This window comes from Apis florea, unplaced genomic scaffold (genome assembly GCF_048593485.1).
Source record: "Apis florea isolate Af1SG1 unplaced genomic scaffold, ASM4859348v1 contig_2272_pilon, whole genome shotgun sequence".
Classification (NCBI taxonomy): Eukaryota; Metazoa; Arthropoda; class Insecta; order Hymenoptera; family Apidae; genus Apis; species Apis florea.
In genome coordinates, this window is record NW_028256549.1 from 438199 (window position 1) to 459369 (window position 21171).

The following is a 21171-nucleotide window of genomic DNA, read 5'->3' on the forward strand; positions in this document are numbered from 1 at the left end:
TTTAATATCAATAAAAAAATTTTTACGTAAATAGATATTATTTCGTTTATTTATTATAAATAAAATCTATATTTATATAAATATTCAAAATATAGTATAAAATATAGTATACTTTTATTAATTATTATTTCAATAATACTTAGTTTCTCATTTTTTATTTATTATTATTATCTTCTATTTGGAAATTATTTGTTTTATATTATATATATAAAATAATATACTTAATTATATTATATTTCAAGATAATATTAATACAAATTTTAATATTTATTATGGTTACCATAGCTACATTCTTATTTACAATTCAGACAATTTATACAAGATATATATTTAACATATATTTATTTCAATGAAGGTAATGTACTTAAAAACTAATAGTTTTTTTTCATATATTTCACAATAAAATTAATATAAATATGTATACAAATTAATATAATATACAGATAATATAAATTAATATAAATATATATACAAAATAAATGTCAATTAATGAATAATATAAATGACAAATTTTATATATGTAACTTATTTTTTTCTAATTCTATGCGCATTATTTTAATATTTTTATAAATTTAAATATATTGATGAATTATTCAATATATATATAATTTTTATTTATATATTATATATTTATAGTATCTTATAAAACTCTATAAATAAATATATATTATTTATAGTATTTATAATATCTTACTTAAAAATGTATATAGAAACAAATGATTTTTATCTTGTATCAAATTAATAAAATTTAATGTTTTCTAGAATTAAATGATTATTAATATGAAACAAAGTAGAATTAAATAATAAAATTATATTTTATGAAAATTATAATTTATGAAATAATTAAAAAGTGAAATTTATTATTTTTGCATAAATTTTATATTAAACTTTGAACTTGTAATAATAAATTTTATGTATTTATGTATAAAAAATGTGTATAAAAAATATGTATAAAAAAAATCACTTATAAAATGATAAAAATAAAAAAAAAAAGAAAATGACTTTTAAATATCATTGAAATCTAATTAATAATTAATTAATTAATTATATATGAACAAAAATTATATTATATATTCAAGTAAAAAATAAACATTTTACGTCAATAATATAATATATAAAAATAAAATATTGAAAAATAATATTAATAATACAATTTATTTATTTTTGGACAGAAGTTTACTAATTCATCAACAGAATATATTAAAAAATATAAAAATATGCAAAAAGAAACAGTTGTTACAATTGCAAAACCTTCATCAAATATCATTAGTTTAAAAGAATTGGCGGATGATACATGGTTGTGGAAAAAAACTCAAAAGGACTATACTGCTAAAACACTTAAAAAATGTAAGATCAAAAAAATAAAAAAGAAAAAGATATTAGCAGAAGAAAAGGTAACGCAATTTCAATTTTCACTTATATATGAATTAATTTGAAAAAATCTATATTGTAATTATATTTATCACAATATATTATACAATTATAGAAATAAATATACGTACATGTATCATTAGCAAAAAGTCTTAAATAATTATATACATAAAGATTGATGATATAAATAAAGCAATCTCATTATTTCCACAACTCTCATAAGATTACATAAGTTTCATAGACTTTTTTCTAGTTATAATTCTAGTTATAAAATATTCATATTTGTTATATTTATTATTGTCCCCATTCATATCTTCATGAAATTCGAAAACTTTTTTCTAAATGATAAGAGTTAAAAGGAAGAATTATCTCGCTAACCTCTTCTTTCAAATTCAAAATCCAGGCATACATATTTTATAATATATGTAAATATAAATCTTGAAAAAGAAACGAATCAATGTAAATCAGTGTAATATTTTATTTTTAATGTTTTAAATTTGTATTCGAAATTTATAAAAGTAAAATATAAGTAAAATAAAAGAAAACTGTATAAAATTAAATTAGCAATCTAACATTCAATCTTTAAAAAACTATAATTCACTCGGTATAACAATAGTAAGATATATATATATATATATATATATATATATATATATATATATATATACATTTTAAATTGCATAAAATTCTAAAAGATGAGAAATTATTTTATTTCTTTTCTAATAGAATAGTATAAAGCAAGAAATAGCATAATTTACTTTATTTTGTTTTTACAAATAACATGATTAAGCGAGTTTTAATTAAAAATACTACGTTAATAATATTTATATATAATATTTATAATATTTTTAATAATAACATTTATATATAATAATAAAGTAGAATTATTAAATATTAAAAAAAAGGCATTATATTTTTATAATTAAACATATTAAACATATTATAGAACGATATTATAGAATTATATTTGCAGATATTTCAAATAGTTGAAGCCGAAATTCCAAAATCTGTGGAAGAACGAATAGAAGATATATTGAAAGAAATTAAAAAGAAAAAAATGGAATTTGTAGAAGAATATCAAATTGATAAACCAATATATTTTAAAAACTATTGTATTAGTGATAGTGATTTAGATTATTATGATAATACCCATTTTGTAGAAGCAAGAAAATATATTACCGGTAGATTACGAAAATTAGCAAAGTTTGTTTATCAAAATTTTAATTATTTTTATATCTATACGTAATGATAAATTTTGATAAAAAATTTTTTCACAGATTTGATGATTTAATGACTGAATTAGAAATAGAAATTATTGATACTTATAAACAAGTTCTTATAAAATCCATAGAGGAAGAATATCCAATAATCATACGAGCACCTGTTCCGTGGCATCAATCTAAAGTGACGGCAAGTCACTTAATGTATTATAATTTATTTATTGGAAATGAAATATTGAGAAATGTTCAAAATTTATATTTTATCAAGTAAGCGTTGCAAGTATTTCATTGCATAAATATATAAGAAATAGCGCGAAACTCGAAATTAATATTTTTGTTCATACATATATACATATATACCACAAATTAATAATAGTTTATTTTACATTTACATTTTTAATGTATTTTCATAATCCGTTTCGGGAAAAAGAGTAAGTATCGGTTTACAGATATAAAAATGGTGATATTATTTAATTTGTAAATTTTAATGAAAATATTTAAATAATTATTTTAGCTTGAAAATCGATATGTGAAATATTTAGTTTTTAAAACATACATAAAACATTTATTTTTTTCAGATATTATGAATTAACGATAGTAGATCTTCAAGATCTGGGAACTTTTCCTATTCCAGCAAATGAAATACTACCGAAAATAACTTTATTATGTAATAAAACTATAGATTATCTCATTAGATATTGGTTAGCCGATGTTGCTGAATTTTTTTTAGAAAAAAAATATGCTTGGTCTTGTTTTTTTGAAAAACATTATAATGCATCTACAGTATTGATAGAAAAATATTTTAGAAGTGTAAATTCTCTTTTATCTATACAATTACGAATGATGATAATGAAAACATTAAATAATATTAGAGATTTTTTCATGGAATATAAAGATGGAAATTATTTTGAGGGTGATTACAAAGATCTTATGTTTTACAGGTAATGTAATTTATTATTATATATACATATAATGTTAATAATGTATATACGTGTAATGCTCATTACAGTTACATTTTTAGAATTCCTTTTACGACAATATCAGTAGTACCAAAACTTGGTACTTTTTTATTAAACTGTAAACCGAGTGTTTTAGAAGTGCTAGTAATAATATCACATTGTTTTGATAAAATTTTAAGTGTTGGAACAGTGATTCCAAAAATTGAATGTATTTTATTTCCGGAATTGGGAAAAAAAGAGTTTTTATTCCCTGTATCACGATATGAAGAATCGGTAAATGGAATGTTATTGAATTTAATATTTTTACGAATCAATTATTATAGCTATTTATTTTTCCTATAAAACGTATAAAACATAAATATTAATTCCGATAAGTTTTTTGATTTTTTTCCCTCTATTGAAAGATAAGATGAACAAGCAACATACATGCGATTGTACTTTTTCGCGTTAAAATAAGTTGATTTAAGTTGATTTGATATATAAATAAAATTTTTTTTTATATTTAAACATATACAGAATAAAGAAAAAAAAAAAAACTTTTACACTAATCAAAATAATATTCAGATATAAATTTAGAATATAAAATCTAAACATGGCTGGAAAAATTAATATTTTAAAAATATTATAAACAATTTTTCGTTTTGATCAAAGTGACTGACTTTCATTAACATTAAATATCACAGGTTTTAAAAATAATTACTGATGTGTTAAATATTATTACCGCTCATATTAGCGGTCCTGATCTTTATCTAAAATGTTATAAAGATTTATTATATTTAGTTGCTGGTCAAGCTAAAATAGCTTTAGATAATTTTTTTATGATCGAACCCATTCCATATTTACATGAATTTGAACAAAAAATAAAAGGGTATGATCAGCTTAGACAAGAAATTTGTATTTTTCGAAACAAGGTAAACGTAGAAAACAATACAAATACAAGTGTTACGTATTTTACGATGTGACGACCCTGTTCTTTTGCATTTATGCATTTCATTTTAGATTCCTTTGAACATGATAGAGATTGACTGTATCATCGTAAATGATACTTTAAGACAAATTCTTTATGATCTTCGTATGCAAATCTGTGATTTCTTTGCAAATGAATTACGATCCAATAATCGTGAATTGTGTTCCGCTTTCGATGTAATAGCGGAAAATATTTCAAAAATGCCTGAAAAAACGAGAGATGTCGTTGAGCTGTACAATTATTTGTGCGAAAGCCGAGATACAACCATGTTCAATTTGAAAAGAAAATTATTACGTTCCATAGAATTGATATTATTCCTTTTTAATTATCATCCACTCACGGATGATGATATTTATTTGAATTCTCGAGCTATCACGTGGCCGAAAGAAATGGAAATCGTAATGGAATTAGCGACCACGAGATTAAATATGAGAAAGGATTATCTCGAAGAAGTGTTGCGTATAAAGCGGGATAATTTCGATCAAAAAATACGTGAGATGCAATTGGCGATTGATCAATTTAAAAGAAAGGATCCACCCGTGTTGACCATGGATGAAATGGAAGCCGCGGTGAAAGAAATTGAAGGTCTTTCCAAAGGAATGGAAGAAATTAGGAAGGAAGTTGAAGAGATCAACGAAGAGGAAGGACTTTTAGACATGGAATTAAGCCCGTATTTGGTAATTCCAATAATGTCGATGTTAGTCAATGCGCTCGACACTCTTTGGCACATAGCATTAAATTTTCACAAGAATCACGATAAATGGTTCTATGGACCATTTTTCAATCTCGATGCAGATGACATTAAAGACGAGGTTGACAATATCTGGCGTACATTGTACAAATTGATTCGTATTCTTGCCGATATTCCCGGCGCGCGAAAAATTGCCGAAATGGTCCGTGCAAAAGTGGATAAATTCAAGCAATTTATCCCACTTTTGCAAATTATATGTACCCCTGGATTACAAGATCGGCATTGGAATTTAATAAGCCAGATAATACACGTGGACATAATACTGACAGCTGTGAGCAGCCTTTCGGACATGGTGGATTTGGGATTGTTACTTCATATAGCTAAACTAGAAGAAATAGCTTCGGGTGCTATTAAAGAGTATACGCTTCAACAAAGTTTGAAAAAGATGAAGGAAGAATGGTCAGAAATTGAGTTTAAATTTGTACCGTATCGTGAAACTGGTGTTTTTATATTAACTGCCATTGACGATATTCATCAATTATTGGACGATCATATTTTAAAGGCTCAAACTATGAGAAGCTCTCCCTTCATAAAAGCTTTCGAAGAGGAGATGCAAATCTGGGAGAATAAATTGTTGTTGATGCAGGACATTATCGATCAATGGTTAACATGCCAAGCAACCTGGATGTACTTGGAGCCTATATTTAGCAGCGAAGATATTGTACGCCAAATGCCGACGGAATCTAAGAATTTTCGTAGAATGGATAAGATTTGGCGTAAAATTACAGCGTACGCTTACGAGCATACTTATGTACTCAAAGTTACCGATATGCCAAATATATTGCAAGAATTAATATTGTGTAATTCATTATTGGACGAGATACAGAAAGGTTTGAACGAATATCTCGAGAAGAAACGTTTATTCTTTCCAAGATTTTTCTTCCTGTCGAACGACGAACTTTTGGAAATATTGTCCGAAACTAAAGATCCTCAGAGAGTGCAGCCTCATTTAAGGAAATGTTTCGAAGGTATTAGCAAATTACGATTTACCAAAGATGAAGAAATTATTGGGATGTTGTCGGCCGAGGAAGAATATGTCCCCCTTAGCGGAAAGATTTATCCAGCGGATGCTAAAGGAATGGTCGAGAGATGGTTGTGTCAAGTCGAAGACCTGATGATAGCTTCCCTTCGAGATATCGCCGAGGAAAGTATCATCGCGTATTTCGATACTCCTAGGGAGGAATGGATATTCAGTTGGCCTGGTCAAATTGTTATTTGTTGCAGTCAAATACATTGGACCAGCGAAGTTTGCGAATCGTTCGAAAATCGTACTACCCAGGAATATTTAGACCAATGCAACCATCAAATTGAAAAAACGGTTACCATAGTCAGAGGTAGGCTGGCCCCGGGCGCAAGGATAACGATAAACGCTTTGATCGTAATAGACGTTCATGCGCGAGACGTGTTACAATTACTCATCGAAAAAAAAGTGCATAACATCATGGATTTCGATTGGATATCACAGCTGAGGTATTATTGGGTGGACGATAGCATTATCGTTTCGATAATCACAACCACGGTAGCATATGCGTTCGAATATCTTGGAAATACATCAAGACTCGTGATCACGCCATTAACCGATCGATGTTACAGAACTTTAATGAGCGCTTTAAAATTAAATCTAGGCGGCTCGCCCGAAGGTCCAGCTGGAACTGGTAAAACGGAAACGGCAAAAGATCTTGCCAAAGCTGTTGCCAAGCAATGCGTTGTTTTCAATTGTTCGGAGGGCCTTGATTTTCAAGCGATGGGTAAATTCTTCAAGGGACTTGCCCAATCAGGAGCATGGTCCTGTTTCGATGAATTTAATAGAATAGACTTGGAAGTTCTCTCGGTAATTGCTCAGCAAATTTTAACCATTCAAATGGCAATAAGTGCAAAATTGGAGAGATTTGTATTCGAAGGTACCGAATTGAAGCTAAACCCTACCTGTTACGTTATCATAACAATGAATCCCGGTTATGCCGGCCGTCAAGAGCTGCCCGACAATTTAAAAGTTCTTTTCCGTACGGTTGCGATGATGGTGCCGGATTACGCTATGATAGGAGAGATCACCTTGTACTCTTTCGGCTTTATAGATGCAAAAAATCTGGCAGAGAAGATAGTTCACACTTACAAATTATGCTCCGAACAATTAAGTTCGCAAAATCATTACGATTACGGTATGCGGGCGGTGAAAACTGTGCTTATCGCGGCCGGGAACTTAAAGTTAAAATATCCGCTACAAAATGAGTCCATTTTGGTTCTTCAAGCGATTATCGATGTCAATCTACCGAAATTTTTGGCTCAAGATATCCCTTTATTCAATGGAATATACACGGATCTGTTTCCAGATACCATCTTACCACCGCCGTATCGCGAGGAATTGATAGAGATAATCTTCATTATTTTAAACAAACGTAACCTTCAGCCTACGCCCTGGTACATAGAAAAAATACTTCAAATTTACGAGATGCTGTTGGTACGTCATGGCTTAATGATCGTGGGCGATACATTGAGCGGGAAGACGCAGGCGTATCAAGTTTTAGCCGAATCATTGGGCGAATTGTCCGGTAAAAGGCGCGTTACAATGAGAGAATTTCCAACGGTTTACAAGATAATTAATCCAAAATCTATTACTTTGGATCAGCTTTATGGTAGTTTTGATCCGATATCGCACGAGTGGAGCGACGGCGTTTTGGCAAACATTTTTAGAGAGTTCGCCCAATCTATAACGGTAGACCGGAAGTGGATAGTTTTCGATGGCCCCGTTGACGCTTTGTGGATCGAAAGTATGAACACGGTTCTCGATGATAATAAGAAACTTTGCTTGATGTCCGGGGAGATCATTCAAATGTCGCCTAAGATGAATATGATGTTTGAACCAGCTGATTTGGAGCACGCATCGCCAGCTACCGTTAGTAGATGCGGCATGATTTACATGGAGCCGTCTGAACTTGGTTGGCATGCGCTATTTAATTCGTACAAAAGATATCTGAGGAATAAGTTGCTCATCGAACAGTACGACTTGATCGTGGAACTGATCGAATGGCTAACGCAACCAGTTCTGTCGTTTATACATTTATATTGCAAAATTTTTGTAGAGGTGTCGGAACTTCACATGTTTCTGGTAAATAGAAATATGTTATTGATTTATTATCAATATCGATTGATACATCGGTGGATTCGAGATAAAATTTATTTGAAATATATATTTTCATATATATATTTTAGTCTTTTACAAAACTTTTCACCGCAATGTTGGATGGAGAAGTACAAGTTAGTACGGTTTGGCTTCAATGCGTTTTATTGTTCAGCCTGGTCTGGGGAATGTGTTCAACGTTGACGAGCGATAGCAGAAAAATTTTCGACGTTTATTTAAGAAAATTATTACTTGGAAACATCGACGAGCATCCTAAACCAAAAGCGTTTAAATTAACGAAACAACAGATATTTCCCGACAAAGGGACTGTTTACGATTGGATATACGATAAAAGAAACAACGGGACCTGGATACCATGGATGGACACAATATTACAGGTATTAAACAATTTTAATATTGTGTAAAATTCGTGTAAAATAATCTCATATTTTTATCCCATTTTTAGGAGTCTTTGTTACCGGATGTAAAATCCGAATTAATTGTACCGACAAGCGAAGTGGTGATCCAATATTTCTTTATGAGAAATCTTCTGCATAGATCGATACCTATTTTATTTGTTGGGCCGACTGGCACCGGGAAGTCCGTAATTGTATTAGATTATTTGGAATTTCTGCCCAGAGACAGATACATTGAAAATATCATAAACTTGAGCGCTCGCACCAGCGCAAATCAAACTCAAGAGATAGTGATGTCAAAATTGGATCGTAGAAGAAAAGGTGTGTACGGTCCGCAAATGGGGAAGAAATGCGTTTTGTTCGTTGACGATCTAAGCATGCCGATAGTAGAAATATATGGGGCACAGCCACCGATCGAGCTCATCCGGCAATGGATAGATCACGGGCATTGGTACAATCTGAAAGATACGACAACGTTGTATCTGGTGGATATGTTTTTGATTTGTGCCATGTTACCACCTGGAGGAGGCTCGAACGTGGTCACACCTAGATTACTCCGACACATGCAAATAATTGGTATCGATTTTTTCGAAGAGACGACGATGAACAAAATATTCTTTTCAATTCTCGAGTCACACTTTTCGAAAGGATTTTTACCCGAAGTCTCGAGATTGGGAAGAATGGTCGTAAGCGCGACAATGGACATATATCTTGGCGCGATACAAACGTTTTTACCAACTCCGGCAAAGAGTCATTACACGTTTAATCTCCGCGATTTTAGCCGTGTTATCAAGGGTATACTTTTGGTACCAGGTCCTAGAATAAAGGATCCGGATAAATTGATCAGACTTTGGGTTCACGAGATATACAGGGTATTCCACGACAGACTAATAGATACGGCCGATCGGGAAAAATTGTTTAAAATGGTACACTTCACTTGTTACGATCAATTGCGTCAACCGTTGGCAAAGGTGCTCGCCAGACTGTTAAAAGAAGGGGAGAAAGATGTTAAAAGTTCTCACATACAAGATCTGTTGTTCGGAAATTACATAGATCCGGATGCGGTTCCCAAAGTATACGACGAAGTGGAAGATTTGGACGATTTGCAAGAAAAAATGGAATATTATTTAACGGAATACAATATGCTTTCCAAAACGCCGATGTCGTTGGTTTTATTCAGATACGCGATTGATCACGTCTCCCGAGTCTCTCGAATATTACAGCAAGAAAATGGTCATGCTCTTCTAATAGGGATGGGTGGATCAGGTAGAAGTTCTTGCGCTAAATTAGCGACTTATATGAACGAATACTTGCTGTATAACATAGAAATTACCACGACTTATGAATTTTCGGAATGGAGAGAAGATCTGAAGAATTTGTTATTACGCGTGGGATGCGATGGAAAACCTACTTCTTTCCTTTTCGGTGACCATCAAATCAAAGATGAATTGTTCGTCGAGGATATAAATATGATTTTAAACACGTCCGATGTGCCGAATTTGTACGATACCGAAGAGAAAGCTGAAATTTTGGATAAAATGTCGACCATAATGCACGCTATAGGGGGGAGAAAAATCGAAGTTACTCCCATGATCCTCTACAATTTATTTCTCGAAAGAATAAAGAAATGTCTCCACTTAATCTTAACGATGTCTCCGATAGGGGATAAATTTCGAAATCGTTTGAGAATGTTCCCTTCGCTGATAAATTGTTGTACCATTGATTGGTTTACCATTTGGCCTGAAGATGCCCTGGAAAAGGTAGCGCGAGTCTCGTTGAAAAACATCGATATCGATATGGATTTACGAGAAAAATGTGTCAGTATTTCTCAAAAGTTCCATACAAGTATCTCATTGGCCAGCGAGGATTATTTTAACACGCAGGGTAGACGGTATTATGTAACGCCGACCAGTTTCTTACAACTTATCAAATCGTTTTGTCAATTGTACGATCGGAAAATAGAGGAAATCACCGCGCAGCAAAGGCGATACGAAATGGGATTGGAAAGGTTGGATTTTGCAGCGCAGGAAATAGCGTTAATGAAAGAGGAGCTTCAAGCGTTGCAACCGAAATTATTAGCGCAATCGGAGTTGAGCAACCAGCTTATGATTAAAATCGAACAGGACACTATAAACATCGAGGCGAGGAAGGAAGTCGTAGCCGCCGAGGAAGCTTTGGCGAACGAGGCTGCTGCTGCTGCCCAAGCTATAAAGGATGATTGCGAAAGCGATTTGGCCGAAGCAACGCCTGCATTGGAAGCTGCGCTAGCCGCGCTCGACACTTTAAAACCCGCGGATATCAGTATCGTACGAACGATGAAAGCTCCACCGGCAGGCGTGAGATTGGTAATGGAAGCTATCTGCGTTTTAAAAGGGGTTAAACCTGACAAGATCACCGACCCGGCGACCGGCCGAGTCGTGGAAGATTACTGGCCAGCTTCTATAAGGATATTAGGCGATTTGAAGTTTCTCGACAGCTTGAAGAACTTTGACAAAGATAATATACCACCGGCGTATATGAAAATAATTCGCGACAAATTTATAAACGACAGAAGTTTTCAACCCGAGGCTATCAAGAAAGTTTCGACAGCTTGCGAGGGCCTTTGCAAATGGGTGCGAGCGATCGAGGTTTACGATCGAGTGATTAAAGTGGTTAAGCCGAAACAAATGATGCTGGCAGAGGCCGAAGCTGCTCTCGCTAAACAAATGGAAGCTTTGAACGCTAAAAGAGCCTTGCTTCTAGAAGTTACTCAGAAATTGCAGGCGTTGAACGATGAATTTGTCGAGTGTATGAAAGAAAAAAAGAAGCTCGAGGATCAAATTGATTATTGTATGAAGAAGTTGGAAAGGGCCGAGAAATTGCTAGGCGGTTTAAGCGGGGAGAAACAGAGATGGCAAGAGACAGCTTTTATGCTAGGCGCGAGTCTGTATAACGTTATTGGAGATGTTTTATTATCCTCGGGAGTAATTGCTTATTTCGGAGCTTTCACCATAGAATACCGAAATAAATTAATCGAGGAATGGCACAAATCTTGCGTGGAGATAAAAATCCCATGCAGAGAAAAGTTCGATTTAATCGATATTTTGGGTAAATCGGTGGAGATCAGATCATGGATAATTTTTGGTTTACCGGCGGATCATTTCTCCGTGGAGAATGCTATAATCGTGAAAAACACCGATCGATGGCCGCTTATGATCGATCCGCAAAACCAAGCAAATAAATGGGTAAAAAATATGGAGAAAGAGAATAATTTGATGGTGATTAAACTGTCTGATCCAAATTACGTGAAAATAGTAGACACTGCTATACAGATTGGCATACCTGTTTTGCTGGAAAATATTTTCGAAGAAATAGACGCGATATTAGAACCTGTACTTTTGAAAAACATTTATAAAGAACGTGGTGTTTTGTATATAAAATTTGGAGAACACGTTATCGAATATGATCCTAATTTTCGATTTTATATTACAACGCGTTTAAGAAATCCGCATTATTTGCCAGAAATAGTCGTGAAAGTAACTTTGTTAAATTTTATGATCACACCTCAAGGACTGAAGGATCAATTATTGGGTATCGTCGTAGCCAGAGAATTACCCGTTCTCGAGGAACGAAAGAATCAATTAATCGTGGAAGAAGCAAATAACAAAAGAATATTGGAGGAAATAGAGAATAAAATTTTAGAAGTTTTGTCCGTGGCGGAAGGAAATATTCTCGAGGATGAAACGGCTATTACGATCTTGTCAACTTCGAAGAGATTGGCCGAAGAGATCGAAGCTAAGCAAAAAATAGCTGCTAACACGGCATTGGAAATTGATTTTGCTCGTGGCAAATATAAACCTGCTTCCGAGCATGGTTCCGTTTTATTTTTTTGTATTTCCGAATTGGCAAATATCGATCCTATGTACCAGTACTCTTTACCGTGGTTCATTCACCTGTACGAAATGTCGATAGCCAAAAGTGAGCATAGCGATGATCTCGAGATTCGAATAAAAAGTTTAAATACACATTTTACAGCTAGTATTTACAGAAACGTGTGTCGTTCTTTATTCGAAAAGGATAAATTGATATTTTCATTTGTCTTATGTATCGGCCTTTTACGTGCTGACAATAAAATCGAGGAAGATCTTTGCACATTTTTATTAGCGGGTGATATACTTCTGGATAATCCTTACCCCAATCCTGATCCCTCTTGGTTAAGCGATAAATCTTGGGCCGATGTAGTTAGAGCTACCAATTTGCCCAACGTTGAAAAATTAAAAAACTCTTTCGAGACGCAAACGTCTAAATGGAAATTTTATTTCGACTCGGTTAATCCCCAGGAGGAAATTATGCCAAACCCATATGAGGACGAGACCGAGACTTTGAGAAAATTGGTCATACTTAAATGCATAAGACCGGATAAAATTGTGATGGCTGTACGAATGTTTGTTGCACATAATATGGATCATTCTTTCATAGAACCACCTCCGTTTAATCTTCAAGCATGTTATAACGATTCTACTAACGTGACCCCTCTTATTTTTATCCTTTCTCCTGGATCTGATCCAATGGCGAGTTTAATCAAATTTGCGGAAGATTATGGAATATCGAAAGAGCATTTAATGACTATATCATTGGGACAAGGTCAGGGTCCTATAGCTATAAATATGATAAATAAAGGGATACAAACCGGAGAATGGGTAATTCTTCAAAATTGTCACTTGGCAATTTCTTGGATGAAAGAATTGGACGCGATTTGCGATGAAATCATTACACCAGAGAATACGCATAATGAATTTCGATTATGGTTAACCAGCTATCCATCCAAGGATTTTCCAATTTCTATTTTGCAAAATGCGATCAAAATGACTAACGAACCACCAAAAGGATTGAAGAGTAATTTATTGAGAAGTTATATGAATGATCCAATATCGGATGCAGTTTTCTTTAATCTTTGTACTAAAATAACTCATTGGAGGACTTTACTTTTTGCTCTGTGCCTCTTTCATGCAATTATTCAAGAAAGACGTAATTTTGGACCATTGGGTTGGAACATTCCTTATGAATTCAATGAATCAGATCTTCGTATTAGTATATTACAATTGCAAGTAAGTTTACACGAGGTATCGTATAGTATCGTATAGTATCGTAATGGTAAACAAGTATTATAATTTTTTACGTAGAAAATAATTAAAAATAATTAATTAATAAATAATCAAGAGATATATTATTTTATATATCAACGTCTCTTTAAAATTATTCTATAACAATTTTTTATCTTTTGTTTTATATTAGCTATTTTTAGACGATTATGAAGAAGTACCATTTGATGCGCTTCTTTACTTAACTGGTGAATGCAATTACGGTGGTCGTGTGACTGATGATAAAGATAGGCGTTTGCTAAATACGTTATTGCGAGAATATTACAATGAAGAAGTTCTTATAACTCCAAAGTAAATTATGCCCTTTATATATTATATGTTTTTTATGCGTTTAAAAATATATTTTATGTTAAATGAACTTTAAATATACATAAACTTTTTATATTTTTAATACAGATATTGTTTTTCACCAAGTTGTATATACCGTTTACCAGAAAATACGGATCATCACGGATGTTTAGATTATATTCGTAATCTACCTATTACTCAACAACCAGAAGTATTTGGTTTACATGAAAATGCAGATATAACAAAAGATAATCACGAATCGTTGCAATTACTTAGAGGAGCTTTATTGACACAGCCGCATATTACTGGAGTGGGAGTTGAAAGGGATATCGACGAAGTGGTTTATAATTTATGCGATGATATTTCATCGAAATTAAAGATAAAATTTGATGTTATAGCAGTAGCTAAAAAATATCCAGTACTCTATATAAATAGTATGAATACAGTTCTGCGTCAAGAACTTATTAAATTTAATCACCTTGTTGATACGATTAAAATAACGTTATCCGATGTACAAAAAGCCATTAAAGGATTAACTTTAATGTCCTTTGAATTAGAAGAAATTTTTTCGAGTATGAGTATCGGTAAAGTGCCGCTTACTTGGAATAAAGTGTCTTATCCTTCTCTAAAACCGTTGGGAAGTTATATTAATGATTTAATAGACAGATTAAACTTTTTTCAAAATTGGATCGATTATGATGCACCAGTTGTATTTTGGATATCTGGCTTTTTTTTCACACAATCTTTTCTTACGGGTGCTTTACAAAATTATGCTCGCAGACATAAAATTCCAATTGATAAATTAGATTTTGAATTTGAAGTAACCGAGGTTGAGGCTGATATCGACATTCCTGTGGCACCATCCTACGGCGTTTACATAAAGGTAAGATTTTTATTATTATAATATTATTATTATATTAATAAAAAAAAAAATTGAAAATTGTAAGGTATAAAGAAAAAAGAGAAGTACTTTATTTTTTTTAAATTATCAGAAATGAATTTATGATACGATCATTTATCCGAAAATTCGAATAATGTATAATTAATAATGAAAAATGAACGCGCTGAAAAATGAATATTTTGAGATCGATATATATTTTTATCTACACTAGAATTAATAATGTAAAGAAATATAAAGAAACTTATGTATTAAATTTTCTTAAGAAATAATACGTAGATATATTTCTTATGAAATAGTATATATAATTTTTATAATGATATTATTGTATATTAAAAGAAATTAATTTATTCATGATATATGAAACTATCTTTAAAAAATTTATTTGAATTTTTAGGGTCTATATATGGAAGGAGCAAGATGGAATAGAGAGATAAAAGAAATCGACGAATCTAAACCGAAAGTAATGTTTGACCTTCTTCCTATAATATGGTTGAAACCTGGTATAAGAGCTGAATTTATTATTGAATTCATGTATCATTGTCCTGTATATAAAACAAGTGAAAGGCGTGGTGTTTTAGCTACTACTGGTCATTCTTCTAACTTTGTACTATATATTTTGCTCCCGACAAAAGTCAAAGAATCTCATTGGATTAAAAGAGGAGTAGCTTGTTTATGTCAGTTAGATAATTGAATTATCAAGAAAAAAAAAAAAGAAAAAAAACATAATTTACAATCAATTTTATCCATATATATGTTAGAATGATATTAAATTTAAAAATTATACATATAGAGAGATATATAATATAAAAGAATATTTTTGTTTTAATTATTTTTCTAAAATTGATCTGTTAAAGCTACTTTTTACATATTTATAAATATTTTATATGGTTCTTTTATCTCTTTTTATATCCGATGGATATAATATAATAATGTACTAACACAATATTTATTTTATTTGAAATAAAAAATTTATGCACCGTTTCTCAAATGGATTATAAAATAAATACAAGGATAAATATCATAAAAATAAAATATATTCATATTTGCAGCATATTTATTTTCAATAGAGATTATTAAATATAATCTGTATATATATATATATATATATATATATTTATATATTATTGTTATTATATAAAAATATTTTTTTTAAGTTTTAATATGTTTTTTATCGAGTATATTAAATCAAGTGAAATAATTTTTTCAAAGTAATTTAATCTTCAGGATATGTAACTCCAATCTGTTTTCGAATTTCATCTTCTAATTGTGCAATTAATAAAGAAAGATTATGTGGTACTTTAGGACTTTCAATCATACCTAGAATAATAAAAGACTATTAAATAAACAATTTTTAATTAATACACAGAATTAATATATCTAAATTTCATCAATTATTTTAATTAATAATTAATTATTTGAGTGATTCGAAAATGATGTTATGCGTCATCGCAAATAAAATTTTTTTAAAATAAAATATATTTTAATTTTTCAACTATTTTCTTCTTTTTTTTTGTATTATTTAATTAATCAAAATAAAAATAATTTAAACAATAGTTTTGAAACATTTAAGTAATATTTTTAGTTTAAAATAAATCGAAAAAAAACAATACCTTTTAGAATACAATTGCGAGCTTCATTGGCTTCGTAACTCAATCCAACACTATTAGTAAAATTAAACTTGGATTTAGTTTCAGGAAGAGAAACATTTACTATTTCATTCGGCAATTCTACGGTCGTCGGACACCAAAACTTTGGCACTTTTATCATTCCTTTCGTACCAATAATATAAGCCTCATTGGGCAAATCAACTCGGGAATGAGTAAGAATAGTTGCAGTATGATTTCCTTTATAAAGAAAACTAATAGATGTAGATTGGTCAACTCCTTCTTCGTTCAAACAACCGGTAGCTTGTACAGTATGAGGCATTTCGTTATCAAATATTAAACAAGCAAATTGTATTCCATATACTCCTAAATCCAATACAGTTCCTCCTCCCAGATTTTTTATACTAAACAAAAAAAGATATATTTTTTTAATATAATATGATATAATAAATTCGAAAGTTACGATATATTTTCTATAGCAGAATATTCAAAAACATCATAAATTAAATTATGTTTATTAATACATAAATTTATTTTTGCATGAAATTTTAGTTATTCAGATACATAGAAATTTATGGGCTTTTTATTTTTAATATAAAAAACAAAAAAAATGATCGTTACGTACTTCAATCGTTCAACATCAGGCATTTTAAATCCAAAAGATACTAAAACTTGATAAATTTCTCCAATACTTCCAGATTCAATTTCTTTTTTAAGTATTTCATATATAGGAAAACACCTACTCCAAATACCTTCCATTAAAAATAATTTCTTTTCTTTTGCTAAATTTATTAATTCTGTTGTTTGTTTTAAATTCATAGTTAAAGGTTTCTCACATAAAACATGTTTTCCATGATTTAACATTAATTTGGCAATTTCAAAATGTTGAGGATGCAATGTTCCGATATATACAGCATCTGTAAATTTGAAAAGAAATACAATATTGTAAATAAAATACTATAAAAAATATATCAATATTAAAATAAAAATATGAACTATAAAATTTTTGTAAAATTTGTGTTAAATAAACTGCTGAACAAGTAATCTTTTGCCTGATAATGATTTTAAACAATTTAGAAAACATAACTTTTTCTTATACTAGATTTAATATCTGCGATTCGGTCGATTTTCGCAAATAGTCGAGTTGTTTTTCAGGGATCATTTGTATTGATTGTCAGTGCAATAAATTCAACCAAAAATAAATTCAAATTTTATGACATTAATTTTGATTTAGAATAGATATAATTAAATATAATTAAATATAGATATAATACAATTAAAACTTTTTGTTAGTATGAATACATTAATAATTAAATAAAAATAATTTCCTAACTCATAAGAAATTATGAAGAAATATTATGAAGAAATAAAAGACAAACTTGTCCCGAATAATGAACTTTTTTCAAAGCAATAATCTCTTTTTTAAATCATCAATTAATAGATAATATATCATTTTAAATGATTCATAACAATACCTTCAAAAATTATCTAAATCATTTTTAAAATCTTCGCGCCACTTTTTTTAAATGTATAACAAAATTTAACATCGTTAGTATTATTACATATCACAATAAATACAATTAAATAATTACAATAACTAAAACTAAAAAGTAAATAACTCAGCTATTTGAAAAACTAAATAATTAAAATATGAATAACTCTCCGTAAAAAAAATAATTTCTAAAAATTTCAAATTTATATCTTTTTACATTTTATAAATGCATAAAAAGTTTTTGATTAGATTTTATATAATTTTAAAAATAAGTTATGATTTTTAATATATAACAGACCAATATCATTATCCTCCGCTAATTTTGTATAACTGTCAAATGCTTTTTTAATTTTATGCAAACTAGAAAAATTTTGTGCTCTTGATAGTTCACGTGCTGCTACTGCAACTACTATATGCTCAGATTCTGGTAATGTTTGTAAAGATGATACGAAATCATGTGATATTTTTCCAGCACCTGCTACACCCCAATGAATAGCCATCTGTAATAGCGTAATTAATATATAATTTAATCATTTAATATTAAAGATATATAATTATGTATATTTCAAATTTATAGTTTTGTTTAAAATTATATATAAATATATATTGTTATGCGTGTGTGTGTAATAAGCGCGAAGTGCGCACATATAGTACATATCTTTAAATAAATATAAATTATAATATAAGAAAATATTTTTACATATAAATAAGTAAAAAATAAAAATATTTTAATTACTTCATTTTTGTTCCAAAAAAAAATAATATTTAATGTATAAATTACAAAATAAAAGTTAAAAATGTTAAATAAAAATCGAATCACTAAACAAATACATATATGTATAACATTTCAGTTTTAATATACAGATATTATAATATTATAATCATATATTATATTATAATATTATATATTATATCTAATGATAAATATTTTGAAAATGAATATATATATATATATATATATATAATATATATATATATGTGACATAAAGATTTAAAGCACATTTTTAAATTATTTTTCTATATTTTTCTACTATATATATATATAAATATATATAAAAAAAAAAGTTTAAAGATTTTCAAAATATGATTTTCATTATTTTCACATTCATTGGAATTTAAAAACGATATAAAAAAAAATTTTAATTAAAATTGAATATTAAATAAAAGGATAATTAAAAGAAAATAAATTTACAAATAAATATCATTTATTATTTTATAGTATTATTAATATTGAATAATTTTTTCATTAAAAAATTTAATATAATAATAATGAGTGGAATCAATTAATTTATTTAGATATTGTTTTTAGAATATAAAATAAAAAATTAATTTTAAAAAATTTTATATATACTTATATATATACTTATATTATATTATGATAAATTAAATATTAATGATATAAATAAAATCAATAATCTTTTTATTTGATGAAAATAAATTAAAGAAATTATTAACTTTATTTAAATAATAAATTAATAAAATTAATTTAAATAAATTAGAACTCACAATGCTAAAAAGATGAATACACAATTATATTACTTTCTACTTTCTAACTTCATACACTACAAGAAAAAAACTAATATAAGTATATAGATATAAAAATCAGTAACTTTCAAATAACCTTCTTATAAGATAATTTATAAACGTCATAGATTAAGAACTATATAATCAAATATGTATCATGCAATATTATATACAAAAACTCTTTAATATATAATTCTTTTTTTAAATAAAAATGTTGTAAAAATATATATATATATATTAAAAATATTTAAAAAATTAAAATAATTATTTTGTTTTAATCTTAACAATAATAATAATAATAATAATAAATAAAAAAATTAAAAATAAACATGAAATAAAATATAGAAAAAATAAAAATGTAAAATAATCTTACAATAATAAATATCTGTCAATTGATAATAGAAATAATTGTAATAAAAGTATAAATTTTGGAAGAATAAATTTATTATATGTTTTTTTATTTATTCTTATTTTTAATGTGCATAAATATTCAATTCAAAAAAATATGTATATAATACGTATAAATATAAATATAAATAAATATATATATATATATAAAAAAATACATATTGTGTTTATATTTTTTTTTTCATTAAAATTACCTTAAATTACCATAAATCAGAGACTTTGTTTAATTTTTTTAATACTTCTTAGTACTAAAAAATAGCTTTAATTTTTTTAAAAATGCTCAAATTTGTCATATATTTTTAAAAGAATAAAATGAACTTTAATCAGTGAAAAAATAGCAAATATTCTACATATATTATATTAATATACAGCTAATTATGATTCTCGCTAACCTAAATAAGAAATAGATTCAATATTAAATATATATTATATATATATTATAAAAAAAACAAAAATATATGTATTTTTTTTTAAAAAGAAATGAAAGAAATATCACGTACTTTGTCTCGTGATTACACCAAGAATAAATATAGATAAGAAGAACAAATAATAAGAGAAGGACAAAAATAGAATAAAAATATTGAAATCAGCGCCATCTCTAGAATGCCACAAATGAAACATATAAAGAAATAAAGAAAGGATAAGAAATAGTAGAAGAAGGATAGAGATATGATAAGATTGTTAGCACCATGATCGTCTTTCATATATGAAAAATGTTTTTTTGATATCTTAAAGACAAATTAAGAAAAGAAGAATTTAGAAATAGGGCCATTTTTTTAATATTTTCTAAAATGATAATAAAAAGATTTTATCTTTGATATTTAAAAGATGGCGATGATGGTTAATTCTTACTTTATCTTTATTCCTTTATTTTTCGATTTTGTATATTGAACTTCATTTGTTAACACTGATATTGTGAAATGATCCGTAAAAATAATGCTACTATTTTTTTTATTATTTCCTTTATATTATATATATTTTAGACATTATTATTCTTTTTAATGAAAATTT

At 28.5% G+C, this 21171-nt stretch overlaps 2 protein-coding genes across 4 annotated transcripts; one reads left to right on the plus strand and one right to left on the minus strand.

The window, feature by feature from the left end:
• Nucleotides 1-331: 331 nt before the first annotated feature.
• Nucleotides 332-16113, plus strand: Dnah3 (dynein heavy chain 3, axonemal). The gene is made up of 12 exons (XM_086917648.1): nucleotides 332-1394; nucleotides 2345-2574; nucleotides 2649-2858; nucleotides 3170-3532; nucleotides 3613-3823; nucleotides 4234-4461; nucleotides 4550-8374; nucleotides 8479-8784; nucleotides 8853-13889; nucleotides 14077-14234; nucleotides 14340-15114; nucleotides 15527-16113. Exons 1-12 carry the CDS (start codon nucleotides 1218-1220, stop codon nucleotides 15821-15823), a joined length of 11817 nt encoding a protein of 3938 aa, XP_086773774.1. The 5' UTR covers nucleotides 332-1217; the 3' UTR covers nucleotides 15824-16113.
• A 55-nt stretch (nucleotides 16114-16168) lies between these two features.
• Nucleotides 16169-20866, minus strand: LOC100865727 (trans-1,2-dihydrobenzene-1,2-diol dehydrogenase). 3 transcript variants are annotated; one of them, XM_086917652.1, is made up of 6 exons: nucleotides 20661-20777; nucleotides 20355-20552; nucleotides 18527-18728; nucleotides 17362-17653; nucleotides 16743-17140; nucleotides 16169-16449 (listed from the first exon to the last, which is right to left on the minus strand). In XM_086917652.1, the coding sequence occupies exons 3-6, from the start codon at nucleotides 18726-18728 to the stop codon at nucleotides 16346-16348; spliced, it is 996 nt and encodes a 331-aa protein (XP_086773778.1). In that variant the 5' UTR covers nucleotides 20355-20552; nucleotides 20661-20777; the 3' UTR covers nucleotides 16169-16345. The 3 variants fall into 3 exon arrangements, with proteins under 3 accessions (XP_086773778.1, XP_012339755.2, XP_003692110.2); XM_012484301.3 differs by lacking the exon at nucleotides 20355-20552 and having other exon boundaries at nucleotides 20661-20866; XM_003692062.4 differs by lacking the exons at nucleotides 20355-20552; nucleotides 20661-20777 and adding an exon at nucleotides 19735-19892.
• Nucleotides 20867-21171: the final 305 nt, after the last annotated feature.